The following is a 25,115-nucleotide window of genomic DNA, read 5'->3' as shown; positions in this document are numbered from 1 at the left end:
TCTCCACCCCCAGCAGCTCTGACAACAGGGTTGTGTCCTCTGGCACATAGGCCCATCCAGGTCCATTTTGCCACATAGTTCAGAAACGATGGTGTGTCTGGCTGCCAGGGTTAGGCCTGGTCTGTTGGCTGACGGTCTGTGGTGGCCTCTGAAGTGCTCTTCTGTCTCTCACGTTTCCTGTTCATTTGGGGTAGATCTAGAGCCCAGATTAGATTCAGGTTCAGCTTTTTTTGGCAAGTGAAGCCTTCCCTTTAAAGTGAGAAAACACAAGGGTGTTCACTGTGTATTTTCTAGTCTGCGTTGTTCTGGGTTACCATAAGGAAAAAATAGCAGTTAAGTATTAGGTGGGAAAAGACAGTATTTGCATATAGTGAGCTTATTCAAGTGAATTACTGGAATGTCAAGTTCAGCAGGATTGCTGGACACAAGGTTAATGAAGGTGAAAAATTATAACGTACCTAGAAACGAACCTAAGAGAGACTTGTAAGACGTTCGAAGAGCTTGTCCAAAAACCACTGAGAGACTGAAGGAGGGCAGTGCTCACGGGAGGGAAGTCTCATTGTACAGGCAGGAGTTTGGATGTAGGTTCCATCAGCGTCAGACAGGACCTTCAGAGCACCTGACGGGGGCCGTAGAATTTGCCCAGGAGGGTGAGACAGCACCAGGAATCACCAAGATGATTTTGAAAAAGGAAGACATCACCAAATTGGACATAATATCTATAAAGGAGTAGTGATGGAAAACGCCGTCAGTAGAGGAATGGAAACGTGGGATGTGCCTGAGGGCCTGATGTCAGCTGGACGCCCAGTGCAGTGTGAGCGTCGTCCAGACTTGGTGCGTAGGGCTCTGGCGCAGTGGCGTCAGTGGATAGATCAGCTGACACTGTGCACATACACACCCACGATGCCAGACGGAGCCGAGGGTAAAGTCAGAAAGGAAGACTCTGAAGGGGGCTCCTTTGTGAGGATGGGAAGGGTTTCTTTTTTTTTTTTTTTTAACTTTTATCGTGTTTTAAGTGAAAGTTTACAAGTCAGTATCTCGCCCAAAAACTTATATACACCTTGCTACATACTCCCAACTGGTCCCCCCATAATGAGACAGCCCGCTCCCTCCCTCCACTCTCTCTTTTCATGTCCATTTCACCAGCTTCTAACCCCCTCTAACTTCTCATCTCCCCTGGGAGCGGGGGGATGGTTTCTTAAAGATGCTGCCTTCACACAGCACGAGAAGAGAAGACAGAATAGGCAAGGAGTACCTGAGAGTGCTCAGTGTCAGGTAACAGGGAGGTGCAGCCCCCACCTTGCTGCAACGGCCCAGGCACCAACTGACTACGTTGAGAGGGCAGGAGGTACCGACTCACAGGTGGCCGAGGGGTCGGTTACACAGCCACAGAGCTTTGTACGCACCTCATGAAGACTTGTCTGCAAATGAGCCACAGTCCCTTCTAACTTCCAGCCCAGTCAGTGCCGTTGTGACTGGCCACTGTGCCTGTGGCGGGGTGGAGGTTACCCTCGGCACAGCGCTATGCTGTCCTGGGGGAAGGTATTTCTGTGCCCCACTCTGGGCAAAGGAGCCATACAGCTGGTGCCACGGGCTTCCAGGCGCAGGAAGTGCCAGGAGACGTGCTCAGCTGCAGTGACAGCAAGCAGGTTGGAATGGGCCGGGAACTTGGGGTAATGGAGACGCTCTGTAGCGTGGTGGCGGTGGCTGTGTGGGGCGCACGTTTCTCAGGATGCTTTGACATAAATACTTAACTGAGGATTGCGAAGCTAAAAGCTTCGTGTCAACACCTGTCAGTAGAGGCAAGGAGTAAACATTTGCGATACAGGTATGGTTGGTATCTATGGTATGAGAAGAAATCCTAAAAATTGACCAGGGAACGTCAAACAATATCATGGAAAAGGTGGCAGAGGCTTAGAACAGAGGCTCACGAGGGAGGGCCTGGCCTAGCCACTTAGTCCAGGTGGTCCTGGCTGAAATGCCGGCCCAGCCACCCTCCTCTTTATGTTATTTTTGTCTGCGCTTGTCACTGATGTGCCGTGCGCACACACGTGTATGTAGTATTTCTTTTTCTTCTTCCTTTATCTCCCCCTGGGATGTCAGCTCAGAGAGGGCAGGTTACATCTGCTTTGTTCACTGCCGTCTGCATCTCCGGCAACCTGGCCTGGGCTTGGCGTGTGGTGGGGACTCAGTAGATAATTTTCCGTGTAAGAGGGATCTTTGACCTTTAAATGAATTCTTCATTTTGAACGTGGTCTTGATGGGGAGGACGGCTCTATAGGACTGGGATGTCATTCTTGTTTCTTACAGAATGCCAACTCCTGCCCAGTGGACCGGACTGTCTTTAAGTGCGTTTGTGTCCGAGCCCGGTTTGGTGGGAAAATCTTAAGAAAGGTAAGTGCTGGTGCTGTGTTTCAGGTTTGTCATGTTGGTGCCTGTCTCGTGGGGAATAGCATGCTTTAAAACGTTGATTTCAGGAAGTGAGTGTTGATTAAAAGCGCTTTAGGGGTCAGTTAAAATACCCTGGCCGTGAACTTGAAGCCTGAATGATGAGATTGGCACTTGAGCTGCCGTGCTCTCTCCTGGTCCTGTGGCACCCCAGTGGGCTGGGTGGGTGTAGACACCGGCAGCTTCTCGAACCTCCTCTTGACAGAACTTTCATCCCCTTTGTAATTCAGCTTCCCCCTGGCCTGCCCCCTTGAGCTATGGCAGCTTCAGAGAGAGGGAAGGTCGGAGTCCAGGCTCAGGTGGGGGCAGCCTCCTTTGGATCATGGTCACTTACACTTAGGGCTGGAAATAGGGTGGTGGTATGTCTCCCGTTGTTGATAACTGCATCAGGAAGGCCCTTTAGGGTATGCTTTCGGTCTTCTGGATACTGGAGAAGGCCACGGGGTGATTCTGCAGCTAAGCACCTGCTTTTTTTGTTTGCAAAGTCCATGGAGCCTTCTGAGCGCAGATAGTAGGCTCGGGCCATGGCACGCCCAGTTTTTATAGGGCTGCTTCCGTGGGGTTGGACCCTCATGGGCATGGCCGCAGGTTCCGTGGCTCTGGGTTATGCTGGAAGAGGCAGCCATGTTTATGCTTCTGGTTCAGCGCTCACCTCTCTGTAGATCCCAGTGGAGAACACCAGAGCCCCTGAGGCTGAGGAGGAAGACCCCACCTTCTGTGAGGTGTGTGGTCGCAGTGACCGGGAGGACCGCCTCTTGCTCTGTGACGGCTGTGATGCCGGGTAAGTGGGCCATCCTCGGGGGCTGCAGCTCACTGGGCAGTGAGAGCGTGTTGGGATCGGGGTCCCCTGTTCTGCACTGTGAAGGGGTGGGCGCTAGTCGTGAATTGGTGAGTCCAGCCCTGGAGAGGATTTTTAGAGGTACCTGTTAGGAGCCTCCACCACGGCTGCCTCTTCTGTTTCATGTTTTGTAACCATGGGCTGCCTACTGTACACCCCGAGCATGGTACAGCCTAGCTCGGCACCACTTGGGTAGCTGGGGTGGCGGCAGGCATCTGCAGGTTCCGTCTCTTACCTTGAGGGCATCTCCACTTTTCTCCAGAAAGTAGTTGGAGGCTCTGCAGAGTTGCTGGGGCTGGAGCTTGCCTCCTGGGCCTCACCCTCATCCCTCGATCCTTGCTTGGCCTCTCTGGTTTCTGTCAGACCCTCCTCACTTGTCTAAACCCCCTGCCTGTAACTTCCTGTGGGCGTTACTGCTGTACACTTAAGAGTGTTTTTCTGTTGTAAAATTGTGGTAAGGAGATTGTGAAAAACTTTTCCTTTGGGATATGGGTCCCCAAAAGCTATTGAAAGAAATCATTGGGGCTGGTAAATCGGAAACTTTCTCTTGGGCAGAAAACGACAGTTTCAAGAGGGGTGCTGTGCAACAGCCAGAGGCAGGAGGCCTGAGCCATTGTGGGGGGCGGGGGGGCAGCCTGTGCTCCTATTCCCCCCTCCATGGCTGCTGTAGTTGGCAGGTTCTCCTGGTCCCCCATACCACCCACGTGCTCCCTGTGGTCTGCGTGGGCAGTGGCCGGGAGCCAGTCTTGCCGGGAGACGTTGCTTGGGACCTTAGCAGCAGCCGCTGACAGTCATGAAGCTCCATGAGGGAGCCCTGGGTGAACCGTGTTAGATTTGTGGAATCCTTCCAAAGAGGGGGTGACTTTTTCTTGTTTTTGTTTTTTTGAGTGGAAAGAAAGATTTTGTTAGAATGAAGGTCCCCGGAGTTTTTCAGGACTCTGTCCGCGTGAGCATGAACACCTATTTCCCGTGAGGACCCCTCCTCCCTCTCTACCTGCCCATCTTCCGCTTTTCTTGCATGGAGTCCCAGGGCCTGGGTCCTGGCGGGGCCACAGCATACAGCGCCTCGTAGATGGGGATCTGCGGGCACAGGCTTCTCCCTTGCTGGCCTTGCATCCCGCTCCGTGATCTGTGTTTGTTCAGTTGATTTGAGTTAGGGCTGTAGTTTTTAGGGACATTTTAGTTTGGCTTTCTTTCCTTGTTGATTTTTGCCTAACGTCAGCAAGGGCTTCGTGGGGTGTCTTCTGGTCCACAGCCTTCTTTGGGGTGAGTTTGGGCACAGCTGGCCTGGACCTTGAGTTGGGCTGCGTGGAAGGGCAGCAAACAGGGTGGCACTGGGAGCTGTTCCTTCCAGTGACTTTCTTTGGAGATTTGATAGGAGCAGTTGAAAAACATGCCATGGTTAGGTAATGCTACAGTTTCCTTTTGGCAGACAAAAACTTAATTTTTTTTTAGTTACTCAAATAGGAGCTGTGGGGGTGTGAGCTGCCACCGGTGGAAACTTCTTGGGGACATATTGTGGGCCACAGTGGGGTGGGAGGTGTGGACGCTGCCAGAGATGAGCACCTCCGGTAGAAGCTGAGGCTGAGGTGGTTCCTGCTATGGTCTGTCCTAAACGCCCAGAGCACAAACTTGCAAAAAGTCTGTTCACTCGCCTGGCCCTGCTCAGAGGAGTCAGTGCCCCAGGCCCGAGGGGATTTGCTCAGGTGTATCTGTACCTGGTGTGCTCCTGGGTAACAACCCCGTAGGAGGGCAGTGACCCTGCAGGAGGGCCAGGCCAGGCAGCCTAGGCAGAAGAGGGGAAGAAAGGGTGGTGTTCAGCCACCTCAGATGGTGTTTCGAACGTGTGGCACAGGGGCCTTAGGAGAGGACATGGCCTCTGCTGACATCTTCTGGGTAGGGTGCCTTGCAGATTTGGGGAGAACCTGGATACTTTGCAGCTCTCTCAGTTGCAGGTGTTGGGAGTGCAGCTGTTTGTCTGCTTGAGGCACCCCCACGCTCTATGTCCTCTGCCCCTGCAGGTACCACATGGAGTGCCTAGACCCCCCACTCCAGGAGGTGCCGGTGGACGAGTGGTTCTGTCCAGAGTGTGCTGCACTGGGTGCCGGCCATGGTCCTGGTGAGACGAGCGGCAGTCCCCGAGGGGCCTCTGGGCAGATTTGCCACCTGTCGCCCCTGCTGGTGGGGCTGGAGGAGCACGACCATGTACTGCTGGGTATCCCTGCTCCTGATGGTGTCATGGGGCCGGGCAGGCTTCCTGGCTGGCCTCTCCGTGGAGGCAGAGCCCTGTGAATGTGCGGGAGGATGTGGTGTGCAGGTGCTGTGGCATGTAAGCCCCTGTTCTTCCTTCTTTAGACCCGGGCCATGTGAGTGAGGAGGAGGTCACTCTGCTCTTGGCCGATGTGGTGCCCACCACCAGCAGGCTCCGGCCCAGTACGGGCCGGACGCGGGCCATCGCCAGGACACGGCAGAGCGAGCGAGTGAGGGCCACCGTGAACCGGAACCGCATCACCACCGCCAGGAGAATCCAGGTGGGTGCTCTGGTACTGATTTCCTCGGCACCATGCCCTACCTGGGTCCTGCTCCGAGCCAGGCCTGTACGAGTGCCCCAATATGGGAAGGGGGCAGAGTGGGTGCTGGGATATCCCATCCTAACCAGTGTGCAGGGGAAGAAACAGGCCAGGGCAGGGCACCTCTGAGAAAGCGTGGGGCTGGTGGGTTGGGCAGGAACGCAGAACAAACCGAAGCCCAAGGTTGCGTGCCATAGCCTGTAGCTCCATCCCCGGTGCGGCAAGCAGTCACAGGCGCCCTGATCAGGCTGGGGGCTGCACCTTGACTGAGCCGGGGCGATGCTCTGATGGGCCACTTGGCTCTGGACCTGCCTGCCATGTTTGTCTATGGGAAGTGAGAGGAGGGGTGCAGTCCGGGCCTGTTGCTCCATAGTGAACTTCGGAGGTGGTGCGTGCAGGGCTCCAGCAACGGATCTGAGGTGGTGACGTCTCTCCCTGGTGTGGCTCTGCTCTAGAGTCCTCACGTGGGTAAAGGCATGTGGTACAGCAGCCATTGTTGTGTGTGTCCGGACTGGTCCCCATGTGCCTTTGCCATGGCCCTCGCTGTCAGGGAGTGCTGCTGCCAGTTCTCACTGGTTTTCTCTGACCCAGCCTCGAGCTCTCAGGTGGTTCTGCCCGGGTGGGTCCTGGTTGGAGTGTGGAGGAGGTGGGCTGCCCTGCTGATGGCACCGTCTCCTTTGCCATGTAGCATGTCCCGAGGTACCTGATGTCTTCTCTGCTTGATGAGACAATTGAAGCTGTCGCCTCTGGTCTGAGTACTGCTGTGTATCAGCGACCTATGACTCCAAGAGCCCCTGTGAAACGGAAAAGAAAGTCAGGTAAGACTGGGTCTGGCAACTCCTGGTTGAATCACCTTGTGTGTGTGTCTGGGCTTGACACTGGCAGACTTGACACCCACCTGCAGCACTGCGTGCTGATTTTCAGTTTCCTCCTTTCTGCAAGTTTTCTCATTCAACCAAGAATATCACACTAGAGGCCCCCCCAGGCCCATAGGGCCTGGTTTATTTCTGTAAATACTCACCTTAGGTAACACACGTCTTGCAGTAAGTACCCCTTCCCAGGGGCACTTGGGCGCCACAGCTTCTGTCAGTAACTGTTCTTGCACGTGTATCCTCACACCCTGGTGCTTCTGTTGCTATCAGATAGAATCTAGAAACGGTGCTGGGGAGGCCAGAAGGTGTGGAGATATGTGTGTGTGTTTAATTTGAATAGCTGTTGCTCGGTTGGAAACCTTGGTGGCATAGTGGTTAAGAGTTACGGCTGCCAACCAAAAGATCAGCAGTTCGAATCCACCAGGTGCTCCTTGGAAACTCTGTGGCGCAGTTCTGCCCTGTCCCATAGGGTCACTGTGAGTCAGAATCGACTTGATGGCAGTGGGTTAATTATTCGGTTATTTTTCAGCAAGGTTGTGACAGTTCACAGTCCCACCAGTCTTTGTGTGCACAAGTGCCTCCTTTGCCACACTGCCCTCAGAAGCAGAGAGTTCACATGACTCTCTGTGCAGCCGGGTGTGTGTCCCGCAGTTGCAAGCGCAGTTCTCTGAGTTTGTGGGTCAAGCTCCCCACGTTCCGTGTCCTCACAGGGTCTCTGTTTGCTCTCTCAGTTCCTCGGAGCTCTGTGGAGACTCCCCTTGCATCTGGGGTGGTTGTCCTTCCTGGCCGTGTGCTCTGGTTGCTCTGGTGTTCCTCTTATGCAGGCGGTTTTCCTGATAGCTTTTACGTGCTCACGTTACTTTATGTCAAGTACGTCATCATCTCCTTTTAAGTAGATGGGAAGCTGAGATGGAGAAGAGGTAGCATGGCCTTGTCTCCCAGCTGGGGGTGTGGCTGTTCAGTGGCCTTCTGCCTTCCTCAGGTGAGCCGCCCTGCCGCGACCGTCACAGCGCTGCAGACGGGACTCTACAACCCTCTCTCCCTCACTGAGCCAGTTCAGAAATCCCCTCCTGTATCACTTTGGGTGACTTGGGCTTGGGGCTGAGACTGAAATCTTGCTGAGTGAGAAGAACCATCCTCAGCTACCATTATCTAATATCAAATGGCTTTGAAGATTATCTTTTGCTGCAGGCTTGTTAACAAATTCAGTCCAAAGTTAAAAGGCAAAACAGCACTTACACGGGAAACTTACACTGTTGTTAGGTGCCATCAAGTTGGTTCTGACCCTGCAGACAACAGAACGAAACGCTGCCTGTTCCTGCACCATCCTCACAATCGTATGCTTAGGCCCATTGTTGCAGCCACTGTCAGTCTGTCTCGCTGAGGGCCTTCCTCTTTGTTGCTGACCCTCTACTTTATCAAGTATGATGCCCTTCTCCAGGGACTGATCCCTCCTGACAACATGTCCAAAGTAAGTGAGACGTGGTCTCGCCATCCTTGCTTCTAAGGAGTATTCTGATTGTACGTCTTCCAAGACAGGTTTGTTCTTTCTTTTGGCAGTCCACGGTATATTCAGTATTCTTCTCCAGCACCACAATTCAAAGGTGTCAGTTCTTCAGTCTTCATTATTCACCGTCCAGCTTTCGGATGCATAGGAGGCGACTGCGTCAGGGAATCTTAGTCTCCAAGGTGACGTGTTTGCTTTTCAGCTTACACTGTGGTAAGGTCATTCCAAGTGACCAGTCACACCGTGGTAAGGTCATTCCAAATGATCAGTTACACTTGGTAAAATCATTCCAAATGACCAGTCACACCGTGGTAAGGTCATTCCAAATAATCAGTTACACTTGGTAAAATCATTCCAAGTGACCAGTCACACCGTGGTAAGGTCATTCCAAATGATCAGTTACACTTGGTAAAATCATTCCAAATGACCAGTCACACCGTGGTAAGGTCATTCCAAATAATCAGTTACACTTGGTAAAATCATTCCAAATGACCAGTCACACTGTGGTAAGGTCTTTCCAAATGACCAGTCACGCCGTGGTAAAATCATTCCAAATGACCAGTCACACTGTGGTAAGGTCATTCCAAATGAGCAGTCACATTGTGGTAAGGTTATTCTAAGTGACCAGTCACACTGTGGTAAGGTCGTTCCAAATGACCAGTCATGCCGTGGTAAGGTCATTCCAAATGATCAGTCACATTGTGGTAAGGTCATTCTAAGTGACCAGTCACACTGTGGTAAGGTCGTTCCAAATGACCAGTCACGCCGTGGTAAGGTCATTCCAAATGATCAGTCACACTTGGTAAAGTCATTCCAAATGACCAGTCACACTGTGGTAAGGTTATTCCAAATGACCAGTCACACCGTGGTAAGGTCATTCCAAATGACCAGTCACACCGTGGTAAAATCGTTCCAAGTGACCAGTCACACCGTGGTGAGGTCGTTCCAAATGACCAGTCGCGCCGTGGTGAGGTCGTTCCAGGTGACCAGTCGCGCCGTGGTGAGGTCGTTCCAGGTGACCAGTCGCGCCGTGGTGAGGTCGTTCCAGGTGACCAGTCGCGCCGTGGTGAGGTCGTTCCAGGTGACCAGTCGCGCTGTGGTGAGGTCATTCCAAATGACCGGTCACACTGTGGTAAAGTCTTTACAAAGGACCAGCCGCACTGAACATTTTTGATGTGTTTATTTGCCATTTGTAAACCTTAGTGAAATGTATACTCAAATCTTTTGCCTAGTTTTTAATTGGGTTGTCTTCCCACTGAGTTGTTCGTAGGAGTGCTTTGTGTATTCTGGATGCAAGCCCAGTATCACATATATATGACTTGCAGATATTTTTTCTAGTCCCTAGCTTGTCTTTTCATTGTCTTCGTGGTATCTTTAGAAGAAGCAAAAATTGTTAATGTTGTTGAAGTTCACTTTCTCATTTTTTTCTTGTATGGATCGTGTGTTGGGTGTCATATCTAAGAACTCTTTGCCTGGTTTAAGATCTTGAAGATTTTCTCCTGAAGATTTTATAGTTATGACTATTACGTTTAGGCCTATGATCCATTTTGATGTAATTTTTATGTACGTTATGAGCTGTTGTTAGGTGCCGTCGAGTCGGTTCTGACTCCTAACGACTCTCTATAAAATAACCAAACACTGCTGGGTTCTGCACCACCCATGCCATGCGCTAAGGGTCTAAATTTGTTGTTTTCTTGTGGCGATCCAGTCGTAGCACCATTTGTTAAAAAACTATGCTTTCCTCACTGCCTTGGCAGGTTTGTCAAAAACCAGTTTTCCCTAACTGTAAAGGTGTGTTTGTGAAGCATTAATTCTGTTCATCGATCTGTATGCCTCCTTGTGCCAGCACCACATTGTCATTATTGGAGCTTTATAAAATTTTGAAATTGAGAAGTGTGAGTACTTCAACCTTGTTCTTTTTTTATCAGAATTGTTTTTGACTAGTCTGGATTGTGTTCGGATGTCCGTGTAAACTTCAGGACCAGCCTGCTGGGATTTTGATAGGGATTGCATTGAATCTGGAGTCCTGGTGGTGCAGTGGTTAAGTGTTTGGCTGCTAATCAAAAGGTCAGTGGTTTGAATCCATCAGCTGCGCCTTGGAAACCCCATGGGGCAGTTCTTGTAGGGTTGCTGTGAAGCAGAATCAACTCGATGGCAGCGAGTTTGATTGCGTTGAGTCTGTGCATCAGTGTGGGGAGAATTGTCATCTTCACAGTTATCGAGTGTTCCAGTGCACAGACACAGACTGCTTCAAATTACCTAGATCTTTAATTTATCTCAGCAGTCTGTTGTAGTTTCTAGAGTGCGTGCTGTACTTCTTTTGTTAAATTTATTCAAAGATATTCTATTCTTTTTAATGCTGTTATACACGGAATTATTACCTTAATTTTGTTTGGAATTGTTTCACTGCTAGTGTATAAAAGTATAATGGATTTTTATAAGTCTATTTTATATCTTGGTACCTTGTTGAACTAGTTTATTAAAAAAAAATTATTAGTTCTAGTAATTTCTTTGTGAGTTTCTTAGAATTTTCCACATAACAGAATCATGTCATCTGTGAAAAAATTTTTTTTTATTTCTTTTCCAGCCTGGATCTCTCTCTTTTTTTTTTTTTTGGTCTCTTATTGCACTAGCTAGGACTCCCAGGACAATGTTGGACAGAGATCGCAGTGAGAGTGAACATCCTTGTCTTGTTCTTGATCTTTAGGGGAAAGCACTCAGCCTGTCACCATTAAGTGTGATGTTAGCTGTGGGTATTTTATGGATGCGTTTTTCCAGCTTGAAGTAGTTCCTTTCTGTTCCTAGTTTGTCCAGACTTTTTATTGCGAATGCGTGTTGGATCTTGTCACATGTTTTTTCTGTATCTGTTGAGATGATTACGCAGCTCTTGTCCCCGTTCTGTTACTACGGTGCATTACATAGTTGACTTTCAGGTGTTAAACCAACGTTGCATTCCTGAAAATTATCCTTCTTGGTTGTGGTGTATAACCCTTTTTATGTATTTCTGGATTCAGTTTGCTAAAAGTTTGTTGAGAATTTTTGCATTTCTATTCACGAGGGATATTTGTCCATAGTGGTAACTTTGTCTGGTGTTGGTATCAGGGTAACACAGGCCTCCCAGGAAGGGCCAGTGAGCGCCTTCTCTCCGCCTCTAGTCTGAAGACTTTGCAGAAGGGTTGTTGGCTTTCCTCTAAGTGAAGCCCTCTGGGAAGAGTTTAAGTTACTAATCCACTCTTCGTTTAATTCCGTTCTGGTTTTTCTAACCCTTTATTTGTGTCAGTTTTGGTGATTTTTCACATTTAGGAATTTGTCTGTTTCATCTATTTTATTTGTTGGCGTAAAGTTGTTGGTAGTATTCCCTCATAAATCCTTCTATTTTCTGTAACACGTGTAATGATTTTCCCCCTTTCATTCCTGAGTTTGGTAACCTGTCTTTTCTCTTTCCTTCTTGGTTAGTCCACCTAAAAGTTTGTTCAGACCTTCTCAAAGAACCAGCTTTTGTTTGATCTTAACACAGTCTACTTCAGATTAATATTGCCTCTGGTAACGTTTGGGAACTGCTCCAGTGTAGCTCTGTTCTCTGTATCCCACATCCTTTGGGCTGTGCCATACAGATGACATCTTTATATGTTATAAGCCAAACAGGACAGTTTTTATACTGTCTTTTCCATTCCTATATAAGATAACTTTTACCGTGCTCTTTATTTCTTCACGTGGACTCTGTGTGGCCATTTTTCCCCTTCGCCTGATGGACTTTTCTAGCCTTTCTCGTAAGGCAGATCTGTTAACGGTGAATTTGCTCAGTCTTTGTTTATTTGGGAAAGTTTTTATTTTACTACCAGCTTTGAAGGGTGGTTTTACTGAGTGTGGGACTCTTGTTCGACGTTTTTCTTCCAGCGCTTTGAATGTACCACCTGCTGCTTCTGCCCTCCATTGTTTCTGATCAGAAGTCAGCTGTCAGTCTTCCTGTGGTTTCCCTGATTTTTTTCTGGCTACTCAGGATCTTCTCCTTGCTGTGGGTTCTCAGCAGTTTGGCTAGAACTAGCCTTCAGTTCCTGCCCTGCTCACCACAGGTGCACACTCCCTGCTCTCACTCTTTTCTGTCTGTGGATTCTCTTTTTTTCTTTTTGTTGTTTGAAAAAAACCAAGTCATTTACTACTTAGGGTTCCCAAATCCCTGTGATTTCTGCTGTTTTTATCCCGTGTCGTGTTGAGCTATCCCTCTGTCCTCGTCTTTTCTACAGGGCAGGAGTGGATCCCAGAAGCTTGCTCAGACCCCTGATGGCTGGATACAAGCCGGTTCTCACTGCGGTGATGCTGCTGGTCTGGGCAGGACCCTTAGGAAGCCTCCACCGTGGTTTTGTGACCCTGGCAGATGTTTGTGATTCTTACCTAGAACCAGTAGTTCACTGGGGTTGCAGAAGAGCAGCCCTTGTGTCTGTCACCCCTTACTTGTCAGCCGTGGCACTTACAGGAGAGCAGCGTGGACCCTTGAGGCTTGCTTTGCTCACCAGTTTGCAGATGATGCATTGGCTCTCTGCCGGTCTCCAGAGGTGGACGGTGGTGGACTTGGTGTCCTCGTGAGTCAGGAGGCACCTGTGTACCACCCACGGTGGCCTGGACAGGAGCACGACTCCTGAGTCCTTCAGATGGCTGTGCTGGTTAAAGATAATATCATTCAGTATCCAATGTTCAGGTGTCCCAGAGGGTCCGAAATGTTTTTTTGAGTGTTAAGTTACCCAGGAACTAACTGGTGTCCTGTGTTATGAATGGTTGGTGATTCTCAGTTGTTTGGTTCTCTTCCATCTTTTTTTCCTAGCAATTGATTTATTGAAGAAAGAGCATCATTCGTCTTGTAGACATTCCTGCTGTCTGGAGTTTATTGATTATATCCCTGTAGTATCTTTTTTAAAATGCTTTTATTTTTAATCTTTAAATACTTTCATGTTTTCTAAGAATGTGGACATTCTCACTGTTCAGTTATTAGAGTCAGGAAATGTAACTTTGAAAAAGCGCTGTCGTCCAAGCCACAGTCCAGGTTCGGCTGTGTCCTCTAGTCTAGGATTCTCTTCCGGCTTACGCGCTGCATTTAGCTGTCCTGTCTCTCTAGCCCCCTTTCATCTGTGGTAGTATTTCCTGTGGCCTGTCTTTGTGCTCTGTGGGACTTTTGTGCTGTAGGATGTCCCTTAACTTGGGTCTGTCTGGAGTTTCTTAAATTCAGGCAGGAGCACCCCTAAGGTGCCCTGTCCTCAGAACATCCTATCCGGTGGCTCTTTTTCACAAGATTGGTAGTTTCTACTTTGACCACATGATTCCCCACTGCAAAGCTGCTCTTCTTTCCTTGTAACTAACAAGTACTTGTAAGTATACAGGTAACTAGGGAGGTGCGAGGGCTGAGACTGAGTATGTCCGGTTCTTCACCACACTCCCCTTGGTTTTAACCTCCTCAGGTGATAGGATCTGTCACTTCTCTGTTTTTCAGTTGGCATCCTGCTCTGAGAAAGAGCTTCCGCTCTCCCCCACGATCATTTATTTTGAAATTTTTACTCTTTTTGTTGTTGTTGAGAATACACACAGCCAAACATAAACCAAATTAACAGTTTCTGCGTGTCTAATTCAGTGACGCTGGTTACATTCTTTGAGTTGTGCAGCCATTCTCACCCTTTTCTGAGTTGTTCCTCTGCCATTAACATAAACTCACTGGCCCCTAAGGTTCCTGTCTAATTTTATGCATTGCTGTTGTCACCTTGGTCCCGTATGGATAGTTCCTAAAAGAGGACAATGCTCAAGGCAGACACTCTTTACCAGTCAAGGAAACTAGTTGGTTTTAAGAAGACTTCAGGAGATATTTTTGGTTTAAGGTTTCAAGATTATCTCAAGGCAATGGCTTAGGGGGTTCAGAAAGTCTGGAGTCCATGAGAATTTGGAATTTTGCTCTGGATTTTCTTCCTTTTGATCAGGATTCTTTGATCAAAATGTTCAGTAACGGCAGCTGGGCAGCATCCATTCTTTTGGTCTCACGGCAGAGGCGACGGCTGTTCGCGGAGGCAGTTGGCCACACATTGCGTTTCCTCCTGCTCTTTCTGACTCTCCGGCAGAGGCGACGGCTGTCCGTGGAGGCAGTTGGCCACACATTGCGTTTCCTCCTCCTCTTTCTGACTCTCCGGCAGAGGCGACGGCTGTCCGTGGAGGCAGTTGGCCACACATTGCGTTTCCTCCTGCTCTTTCTGACTCTCCGGCAGAGGCGACGGCTGTCCGTGGAGGCAGTTGGCCACACATTGCGTTTCCTCCTGCTCTTTCTGACTCTCCTTCCACCTGCGTTTCCTCCTCCTCTTTCTGACTCTCTGGCAGAGGCGACGGCTGTCCGTGGAGGCAGTTGGCCACACATTGCGTTTCCTCCTGCTCTTTCTGACTCTCCTTCCACCTGCGTTTCCTCCTCCTCTTTCTGACTCTCCGGCAGAGGCGACGGCTGTCCGTGGAGGCAGTTGGCCACGCATTGCATTTCCTCCTCCTCTTTCTGACTCTCCTCCCTCCGTTGCTCCAGGCGAATAGAGACCCGTTGTTGTGCCTTGGGTTCCCCTGTGGTTATTTACTTGAAGCATGTGGACTCATGGATTCTTAGTTTGTTCAGTGGGTTTTACAAAAATCAGTTTTACTGAGTTACAACTTACGTACAATAAGAAGTGCACTGGTTCAAAGCGTGTACTTCAGGAATTGAAAAATGTATACGCACTTCTGATAAATGTAACTACCAGCCCACCCAGTGTATAGAACGCTTAGCTCACCCTGAGAAGCCCCTCCTGCCCTCCGCGCTCGGCCCCGCCACCAGGCTGACGCCACCGATGTAGGCTACCCTTACACGTTAGCCTTGGCCGTTCTCAGCCTCCACGTAACGAGGTCGATAAGGTCCTGACGTGTGTGCTGTGTTTTCTGTGCAGCGCAGTGTTTTTGGACTCTCTCTCTGCAGCTGCGTGTCTGTAGTTAACTTCTTTCCCTTGTGTGGTGGTTCCTTTACCTGCTGATGGACATTTGGGTTATTTTCAGTTTGGTGCCGTGAAGAATCCAGCTGCTGTGAACATTACACAGGTGCTTTTATGGACAGATGTTTTCAGTCTCTTGGGCAAGTGCAGAGGAGTAGAAGCTCTAGATCAGAGGATCAGTGTAAGCTTCACTTTATGAGAAGCTGCCAGACCATTTTCCAAGGTTGTTACACCTTTTTCTGCTCCCACTAGCAGGCTGCGAGAGCTCCAGTGACCCCGCACCCTCACCAGCACATGGAGTCGTCAGGCCGTTATATGTTCACTGTACTAGTGGCGTGTAGTGGTGTCTTGTGGCTGTAGCATCTTTTTAATGCGTTCCTCTGCCCCCCATGTCTCCTGAAAATGGGTAGCTTTCTTGCTCTTTGGTGTGAGGCGATGTTCCAGGCTGTCTTCATGCCTCACAGGAGTCTCTAATGTGGAGTTGGCCGTTTCTACTAGGATCCCTCGCTCTCTGGTGAGAAATCCTATGTAGAGACCAGTCTCTGCTCACTGCTGATGGCCTTTCAGTGGGCAGAGCCAGGACATACTTTTTTTTTTTTTTAATTAAAATACATTATAGGGTCATACTGATACTTGTAGTTAAAATTCAGGACTTTAGGGCTCTACTTAACTTTGTATCTTGAATCTGATGTCCTTCATTTCCTATCAGAAATCCCAGTTCTCAGCACTGATTAATATAATCACACATTTGTCTCATCCCAGTTACAGAGACAGCTTCTCAGAACAGCACTGATGTGACTAGAGATAGGATTTAGGATCGTTTCCGTTTGTCTCTAGATTATATCCATCCCCTGGGGATGGGAGTCAAATTGCTTGTTGCCAGGTAACTTGAAATACTTCCTTTGTGTTTGCCTAGGCCTCATTGGTTTTACCTAGCTTGAGGTTTTTCTTTTTTTGCTTTGTTTTGCCTTTTTTGTAAATTTTACACTTTTTAAACACATGCGGCATTTCTGGTAGACGTGTTGCGCTCCTGGTAGAGACCCCGCACGTAGGTAGAAGAGCCTTGTGACCCAGTTGTCCAGCACATCACCCAGCTCTGGCAACTTGCAGCCCATTGCTCTTCTTCCTGCCTCCTCCCTCCTGTGTTACTCCGGAGCAGATCCTTTACGTCATCATTCCGTGGGTAAATATTTTGAAACACCCCTGAAAGATGAGGGAGTCTTTTTTAAAACAGCTCCCATACCGTTGTTACGTATGCCTGAGAAATGGACAGTGAGTCCTAAATATTGTGAAGTAGTGTTGATGGTACTAATTATATATCATAAATGTGATAAAATTTTTTAAAAAGTTTATTTCAGTCAAGACCTAAACAAGACCCACACTTCCCTGGGCAGCCTGTCTGCTGCTTCGGATGTGCAGGCTCTCTCAGTGCCCTTCCTCCCTGCACTTCCTCTGTGGCAGGATCCAGGCTGCGTGTCCCTCTGCCCTTTGCTGATTTCTGTATGTGGGCACTTGGAGCTCAGAAGCTTGCTCGAGTTTGGGTGAGAGTTTGTTCTTGCCTCTAGGATGCTCTGTTGGGACAGTGTGTGCTGCCCGGGAGAGTGGTGTCTGATGGCCTGTCCGTGAGGACAGCAGTGAGGCTGTTGTTCAGTCAGGATGCCCTGCCATTGCCACTTTCGTTAGCTGGGAAATACCTGTGAAGAGGACCTTGCCCTCATTGCTGTGTGCTCACAGATACGCAGTCTGTGGGCAGAGCAAGTGGTAGGGCCACTGGTTGCATCTCGGTAGAGGTCAGTTATGGTGTTGACGTGGGCGGGGATTGGGGGCTGAAGTCCTTGGTGTCTTTTAATGGCGGCAAGCATTGTAAGTTCTAATCTCCTGTCTTAGCTGGTAGCTCTTGTCTTCCATGCAGGGATCCCTGTGTCTGGGGCGCGGGGGGATTACTGTCATGTGCCCTGGCCTCCACCAGCCCACACAGCACCACCTTGGCAGCTGGTCGGGATGAGACACAGAGGGTTTGCAGTGTTTTTTTTTAGTGTTTAGGGTCTATTTTACTAGAAACCGCTTGCTTTAAAGTCTTTCTGGCAATTCCTTCCCTGTGTGGCTCCACCACCAGCTTGCTTCATAATTTTGTAAAGTGTTCCGTGGTCCAAAATTGAAATCTGCAAAACAAAGTGTACAGAACACAGAGTCACAATCAGGCTCCACCCTATCCACATGTGAACACACAAGTCAGTACATGCGTGCATGAGCTTATGTCCCCCGGGCAGCACTACATGCACGCATGAATCCCCTTCCCCCCAGCACCTGTACATGCATGCATGAGCTCCCTCCCCCCTGCAAATGCACCTACACCCACGAGTCCCCGTCCCCTCCCCCACCCCCTTGGGCACTGTTACGTGCACGTGTGAGCCTGTATTCCTCCCCCCTCCCCCCACTACATGCAAACGTGAGCCCTCATTCCCCTAGCCACCAGTGTATGCATGTGAGAGCCCCCCAGGCACCGGCCCTGAGCTCCATCCCCCTCCTGGGCACTCGTGCACACGATGAAGCAGGGCTTCTCCATGTCCTCTTTAGGAAGACGGAAGAGAGTGCTGGGGAGGAAGAGAGCCTCCTCCAGGTCCTCCGCGTCGCGAGCTAAGAGGCGCCTGAAGAGGAGGAAAGGGAAGAAGCTGAAGGTAACGCGTGGCGGTGGTCCTCCAGCCTCCCCACTCCTAAGCCCTTGGTGTTGCTGAGAGCTGGGCGTCAGAGTAAAGCCCTCTTTCCTGTGTTTACTCAGCTGTCTGCTGATAAAATGAACGTCCAACAGCACAGAATGAAGATGGGCTGAGGCAAGAGGCTCTCAGGGCCCTTGGAGCTGGGCGTGTGGGTGGAGGGCTGGGGCTGAACATGATCCTCCTTGAAGCTGCTGGGACCCCGTTGGGCAGGAGGGGCGGTGCGGGTACGAGATCCGCTCCACGGGGCAGTCGGGGGCACGCTGACAGGTACATGGATCCAGGAGCCAGGTGTGGGATTGCTCTCAAGAGAAGTGCCCATGGCAGAGGCCCTCCAAGGGGGAGTGTCCACTGCGGGTAAAACTGGATCTTTGGGGCAAGTTTGTTCCTGGCAGCAGTGATCAGCCCGGGATTTGACTGTCAGCCCAGCCTGGTTCAGGCCCTTCCGCTTCTCCAGCTCGTGGCCAGAGCCCGTCTGCGTGCTCATCCTCCACGTGTGCCTGTGGCCGTTTGTTACCAGGCTCTTTTCTGAAGTGTTTTATCCACACTTGGAGTTCTAGCTGGGCATTGAAGTGCTTTTACACATTAAAGTATAAAAAGCTGGGTGACAGCTTTTGTTTGAGGGTTTGCTGCGTGGAGTGTATACACAAGAGATTATTGCCAGCTCCCTGGCTATTCAGACAAAATTCCTGAAGTGAATAGAAGCGAAAGCTCTGCCCATGTGTGGGAGTCCATCCCTCCATTCGTTTGTCCCTGCTGACTCCCCGTCCTGTGGCTTCAGGGCTCACTTCCCTGGGAGCTGCCTCTGGGAGCTCCATCTCACACCATCTGTGTACTCTGCCAGAAAGTTCTGGGCACCGTCCTGAGGCGCCCATCTTCTGTCTGGCTGGAGTTACAGATTTCTGCAGTTCCCTCCTCTGGCTGCTCCCTCGTTGCTTTCCAGGAGACGTGGGGAGACCTGTAGGCATCGTGTGGTATGCTTCTTGGAGTGACAGCTCCAGCTGAGGAGCCGGTGTCTAGGAGGGGGCCGTGGGGAGATGCTCTCCTTCACACCTAGAGTCAGAGTGGAAGCAACTCCTAAACCTTTTATGATTTTTAGTAATTTAGGGGTGATGACCACTAAGATGTTTGCATCCTGTGTGTCTACTCTTCGAGTAATTTTAAAAATACAAAACTGTTAGTTGATCCCAAATTAGATTTCTCGTTTCCCACATTATGAGTGTTTGCTGAAAACAAAATGCTACCTGAAGATAGTCTCAGTTCACCCTGGTAGTTGGTTTTGTAGTCGTGGGTCATAGGTGTTTGAGGTTATTCGTTAGCATTTCGCAGTTAAGTAAAACCTCTAAAACTTTACGATTGGAATGTTCAGAGCCCTTGGCCTGATACTTGGTGCTGCTAATTAGTGCTGTAACTGGCATTGCAGAACCTTCTGACTCTATTCTCTGCCATCTCTCTCTCCCTGTCGCTTAGGTCAGAGACGAGGTCACAGCACGTGTCCGCATCGCCAGGACACTGGGCCTCCGGAAGCCTGTCCATGGTGCCTCCTTCCCATCTGTGTACAAGCCCTCCGACCCCTCCCTGAGCCTGATGCGGGCAGACATTGGAGCTGCATCTCTGTCCCTCTTTGGAGACCCTGATGAGCTGGACCCCTTCGACAGGTGACTGCCCCACAGGTGCAGCGTCCTGCTCGGCTTTTCCGGCTTGGCTGCCGTGTGCTCCTGAGCCCTGTAGCCTCAGGTTCAGTTAGGTGTGTGCAGGACAAGCTCTGGTGCCCGTGTCCTAAGGTAGAGCCAGGCTGAGTCCACAGTCAGCAGGTAACCTCAGGGGTGTTTGGAGCCAGCACCCCGGCCAGCCTCGCATGAGGACACGCGGGTGCAGAGCACTGCCCCGTGTTCTAGGTGCTGAGGCGGGGCTGCCGCCCTGCTCTTGGCTCTCGGCCCATCCGTGCTCAGTGCTGTTGAGGCTTTGGAAGCCAGAGGCTTTCCCTGGGCCTTGGGGTATGGAACATGAGGTCACCTGTTCCCCTTGGCCTGTGTCCCCCTCAGCAGCGAAGAACTCTCTGCAAACCCTGCTTCCCCTCTGAGCGCCAAGAGGAGAGTTCTGTCCCAGTCGGCGCTGCTGTCACACCAGCCTGTGGCCAGGCCTGTCTCCATGACACTTGCCAGGTGCGTGAAAGTGGGAAGGTCCTGAGGTGGAGCCCCTGGGGGACACCGGGGTTGTAGGCCCCAGGGCACTGTTGGCGGCCGATGGACTGGACTCTGTCCTTGTGCGCCAGCATCCGCCCTTGCCTTTGACAGAGGTTCAGCCTTCCTGGTTCACACACACCCAACCCTGGGAATAAGGAAGTGGGTACAGCTGGTCCTGAGTCTGGGAACTCAGCAGAGGCAGCTGCAGGCTGCAGCCCGTCTAGGGCTGAGCGTGGCCAAGAGTCATGGTGCTGGGGGGCCCCTGGGCAGGAGTAGTCTGGGTTGCGCTCATGAAGGAGGCCGTATCTGCTGTCATCTGCAGCCCACGCACATGCCGGGTCTTTCCTTCTGTCTGCTTTCTCACGAGGAAGCACACAGAGTGGACTGAGCCAGCAGAGCGGGCGGAGGTGCTCGAGGCATCTGCCCAGTCTGCCGGCGGCCAGGGCTGCAGGGTGCAGAGGTCGTGTCCCCCCAACCCCTCCCATCTCCTGGTGCCAAGCCGTAGGCCGGGCTTCCTGCTCTCGCTTCTTGGCCTGCACTTGCCCTGGGAGGGCACCTGGCCTGGGCCGGCCCTCCCGGTCTTCTGAGCACAGTGTGGGTCTGCGGCGAGCACGGATGGTGATGGCAGCCCCGCTCTTGTCTCTGTGCAGGAGGGGTGTTCCTGCGGCCACCACGCCGGAACCGGAAGTGGAGGCGGCCCCCGTCCCGGACCTGCTGGGCAGCATCCTGTGCAGCCAGAGCCTCTTGATGATGAGCAGCGCCGATGTCGTCATCCACCGTGACGGCTCCCTCAGCGCCAAGAGGGCAGGTGAGGGCCTGCGGGGGTGGGCCCCTCTCCCACACAGGACCTCGGGCCGCTCTCCACTGCCACTGGGCAGTTGTGCCATGGAAGGTGCTGCTCCTCTTTCGCAGCTATGGAAACTGAAGCATGTTTCCACTGAGACAGTGCTGTGCCCCCGGCCTCCCCCTTGGCTTCTGTGGCAGTGAATTCTGTGGGTCTTGGCAGGCGTCGAGGGGGAGGGTGCAGGGGCACCTCCATCTGGGGAGGGTGGGCAGGACCCACCTGCAGCACCCCCTTTCCTTGGGTTCTTTCTGATCCGCACGTGTCATTACCACTCACGGAGAGAGAGGAAGCATCCAGAGCCCCCAGGCCACTGGGACCCAGGGCCTCGAATCAGGAGGGTCTGCTCTTAAGTACCTGCCATTCACTCTCTCGTTTCAGCTCCGGCTCCTTTCCAGCAGAACTCCCTCAGGGTGTCCAGTGGGGCCTGGGACTGCAGGCCTGACTGCCGGCAGCCCACAACGCTGCCCTCAGGGAGTCCAGCAGGCGGCCTCACTGGGAGCGGGCTCCAGAGCTCAGCCACGACCTTCCACAGCAGGCCCACCCCAGCCCCAGCCTCCTGGGTTCCCGCGCACACAGCGAGGCCAGCAGTGAGATTGGGCCCTTCTGCGGCCCCGCAGGCTGGGGCTGTCCAGGCTCAGAACTTGGCTAACAGCACACTTGGTTCACACAGAGGTGCCCAGCGCCAGTTTAACAGAGATAGCAAGCATGCTTCACCTGCGAGTTCCATGTCCCCCAAGACCCCCAGTAGTGACTTGCACTCACTATCCAGACGCCCAGTGCTGGGGCATCCGGTGAAGCCAGCTCCCAGGAGAAGGGACGTTTCTGAGCTGCCCAGGATACCAAAGATCAAGAGAGACGCTGGCGGTGGTCGTGTGGACTCAGCCCCGGCCCGTGGACCCAGTGTTGAGATCCCCAGCTCCTGCATCAGCCGGCTGACAGGCAGGGAGGGCACCACACAGCCAGGCCGTGGGGCGCAGGCAGAAGGCCAGCCCAGCGGCCGGGCCCCACAGGAGCCCGGCGCACCCCCAGGAGGGCCCCAGCCCACAGCTCCCGGTTCCCACAGCAGCCTGGCTGCCATTGGAGCCACGAGGGGGAAGGGCACGGGGTCAACCTTTGAGAGCTTTAGGATTAATATTCCCGGGAACACAGCCCACTCCAGCCGGCTCCCTGGCCCCGGGTTCTGTAACACATTCCGGCCTGTCGACAACAAGGTCCAAAGGAAAGAGAACCCGTCGCCCCTCTTCTCCCTCAAAAAGACCAAACAGCTCAAGAGCGAGATCTACGACCCGTTCGACCCCACAGGCTCAGACTCCAGCTCCGCCGGCAGCAGTCCTGAGAGGCTGGGCTCTAGCCTCCTGCCCTCCGAGATCACACGGACCATCTCCATCCGTAGCCCCAAGGCCCCAGCCTGCCAGACAGTGCGCTGCGTCACCACTTACACCGTAGAGGATGCTTTCGGGGCAGGGCCGGAGCCCTCTCGGAGGCCCGCCTCCAGCGTGCTCAGGCTCCAGGATGGGGCGGCCTACGGGTCAGCCTCGGACCTGGAGCCAGAGGGGCTGGGGGCACCCGAGGAAGTTGAGGGTGAGGATGAGGACGCGCCTCGGCACAGCACTTTCTTCGGCTCCAAGGCACGCACGGTCACCTGCGTGACGGTCACGGAGCCAGACACGCCACCACGCCCGGACACGCTGCCGCCCACCACCCATCGCATTGTGGAGCTGCGCTCGCCATCCCCTGCCCACTCTGACGACAGCTTCTGCGGTCAGAAGGGAGTCAAGAAGGGAAAGGCCTCCGCCAGCGAGCCAAGGAGGACGCGGTCCCGCAGCCGCTCCGGGTCCCGCTCCAGGGAGAGGAGCTCGCGATCAGCCTCCCCCTCAGCCGGTGAGCCCCACATCAGGAAGCACTGGCCCAAGGCCAGGGCCCGGCGGTCCTCCAGCGAGGGTTCCAGCAGCCGTGACAGGGCCAAGAGAAAGAAGGCCAAGGACAAGGGCCGTGAGAAGAAGCGGGGCTCCTGGGGCCGCGCACGCAGGTCCCGCTCCCGGTCTGCCAGCCCCAGCAGCTCCTCCCACGAGCACCACGAGGGCAGGAAGAAGAAGGCGCAGCGCTCGCCGTCCAGGTCCCGAGGGCGTGAGTGCTCCCCACCCAGCAGCCTGGAGCGTTCGCGGAGGCACAAGCGCAGGCGTGAGCGGAGTCGTGAGCGGACCAACAGGAAGGAGGGTGTGTCTCGGCCACGAGGGCGGCGGCACTCACGAGAGAGGAGGGTGTGGAGGTCCCGGTCTCCGAGCATGGAGCAGCGGGCCCGGGAGCAGCGGCGGCCCCGCTCCCACGAGAGGCAGCCTGGGACACGCTCCTGCTCCCCGTACAGGAAGCCACCTGCAAAGGAGCCGTCCCCTCCCCCTACACACGATGTGCCTGGGCAGGATGGAAGTCCCACGACCAGGCCACCTGCCCTGGCACAGGTGGAGGTGCCTGCGGCTGGGGTAGAGGAGGCCCCCACAGAGGCGCCCCCCGTGCCCGAGGTGCCGGCTGAGAGTGTCCCCGACGACCTGGACTATGGCGACTCTGTGGAGGCAGGCCACGTCTTTGAGGATTTCTCCAGTGAGGCCGTCTTCATCCAGCTGGATGACATGAGCTCCCCACCCTCCCCCGAGAGCACGGACTCTTCCCCAGAGCGTGCCCCGCTTGGTCTCCTCCCACCTGTGCCAGGCCGTGCCTGTGATGTGGGCCTGGACACTGGCCGAGCCCTGGCTGCCATCCAGAGGGAGGTGTCCCTGATCCACAGTGACGACCCACAGCCCTCACCTCTAGCAGAGCGCCCCCCTGAGAGGGTCCCCCTGGAGCAGGACGCCACAGGGGCGAGTCAGGCTGTGGGGACACTGGGAGTGGGGAGGGAGGTGGGGCCTCAGGCAGGTGAGGGGGCCAAGCCCGAGGAAGCCACCCCTCAGACGCCTCTGCTGCGGTTGAAGGCTCCAGTGAAGAGGGTCACCTGGAACCTTCAGGAGGAGGAGGACAGCACCCTGGCTGAGGACCGAGCACCACGTGAGTCTGGGTCTCTGGCCCTGGCGGCCCCTAGCACTCACCCTACAGGGTTTGACTTCCAGAGGCTGAGTATCCAGTCCCTGTGGGGGTGGGGTGGGCACTGGGCCTGTGGGACTTCCCGGTCAGGAGTGTCCATGGAGTACCTGCCCCTGCTTCTCTGCTTCAGGAGTGCTACTGCACAGGCCACTGAAACCCAGGGACACAGCCTGGGACGCAGAGGACTCGGGCCCAGCCACCTTCCGCCAGGAGCTGCCGTTCTCTGAACCACCGCCTCCCAGCCAGGCACTTCCCGAGCCTGTGTTCCCCGACGTAGATGCCTCTCAGGTGGGTGTGTGGGCTGGAGCACATGTGTGATTTTGTGTGTGATGTCATGCTAGGAGCCAGCCCTTGGGCCAGTGCTGTGTGTGCCACGCCCAGGGCTGGGGGAGCAGCCCCCCATCTCAGCCACTTCTACTTCCTTTCTGCTAAGCCCTCTTGTGTTTCCAGAGCAGGGGCTCCCAGCATCTGGGCAGGACGAGTGGGGGGCTGGGCTTTTTACCCAGCTGAGCAAGGTGTCCTCTTGCCAGGTTTACAGCCCTGCCCTGCCTGTGCCCCTGGCTCTGCCCTCGAGTGGCCCACCCTATGCACCGATCAGCCAGCCTGCAGTCCAGTTTCTTCTGCAGGGCAGCCTCCCCCTGGTGGGCTGTGGAGGTGCCCAGGGCTTGATCCCAGCGCCCACTGCCCTGACCACAGCCTCAGAACCAGCCATCCCAGCCCCCATGACCAACGACATGGAGGAGAAAACCACTGCTTCAAAACCCTCCGGGGAGAAAGCCAAGAATGAGGAGGTGAGTCCTGCCCCTGGCCCAGCCACCTGTCCATTTTGGAGGGGCTGGGATGGGTGAGGATGGGTGCAGGCACGCACGTGTCGTGGACGTGGCCCCTCTCACTGTGCGGTGCCAGGCGTCACCCCCGTCCTTGCTCCTAGTACTTGAAGAAGCTGCACATGCAAGAGCGGGCGGTGGAGGAGGTGAAGCTGGCCATCAAGCCCTTCTATCAGAAGAGGGAGATCACCAAGGAGGAGTACAAGGACATCCTGCGCAAGGCTGTGCAGAAGGTGGGGGGCCTGCGGGGGTGG

General features: G+C 53.2%; 1 protein-coding gene across 5 annotated transcripts in view; it reads left to right on the top strand.

Moving 5' to 3' along the window:
- The window catches only part of PHRF1 (PHD and ring finger domains 1), a 33,405-nt gene that overhangs the window by 7,326 nt on the left and 964 nt on the right, over positions 1–25,115 (top strand). For 4 of the 5 annotated variants that reach the window (XM_049892969.1, XM_049892967.1, XM_049892970.1 and 1 more), the window contains exons 5-17: positions 2,311–2,394; positions 3,111–3,229; positions 5,308–5,405; positions 5,642–5,817; positions 6,545–6,674; positions 17,793–17,893; positions 19,400–19,587; positions 19,975–20,094; positions 20,766–20,923; positions 21,338–23,998; positions 24,165–24,322; positions 24,565–24,825; positions 24,966–25,094. In XM_049892969.1, coding sequence (XP_049748926.1) covers positions 2,311–2,394; positions 3,111–3,229; positions 5,308–5,405; positions 5,642–5,817; positions 6,545–6,674; positions 17,793–17,893; positions 19,400–19,587; positions 19,975–20,094; positions 20,766–20,923; positions 21,338–23,998; positions 24,165–24,322; positions 24,565–24,825; positions 24,966–25,094 — 4,383 coding nt within the window. The remainder of the gene's footprint in view (positions 1–2,310; positions 2,395–3,110; positions 3,230–5,307; positions 5,406–5,641; positions 5,818–6,544; positions 6,675–17,792; positions 17,894–19,399; positions 19,588–19,974; positions 20,095–20,765; positions 20,924–21,337; positions 23,999–24,164; positions 24,323–24,564; positions 24,826–24,965; positions 25,095–25,115) is intronic. The other variant, XM_049892971.1, reaches the window with a different exon arrangement.

Source organism: Elephas maximus, chromosome 7 (genome assembly GCF_024166365.1).
Source record: "Elephas maximus indicus isolate mEleMax1 chromosome 7, mEleMax1 primary haplotype, whole genome shotgun sequence".
In the NCBI taxonomy this organism is placed as follows: Eukaryota; Metazoa; Chordata; class Mammalia; order Proboscidea; family Elephantidae; genus Elephas; species Elephas maximus.
The sequence above is the reverse complement of the archived record's forward strand: the minus strand, read 5'-3'. Positions and strand labels throughout refer to the sequence as shown.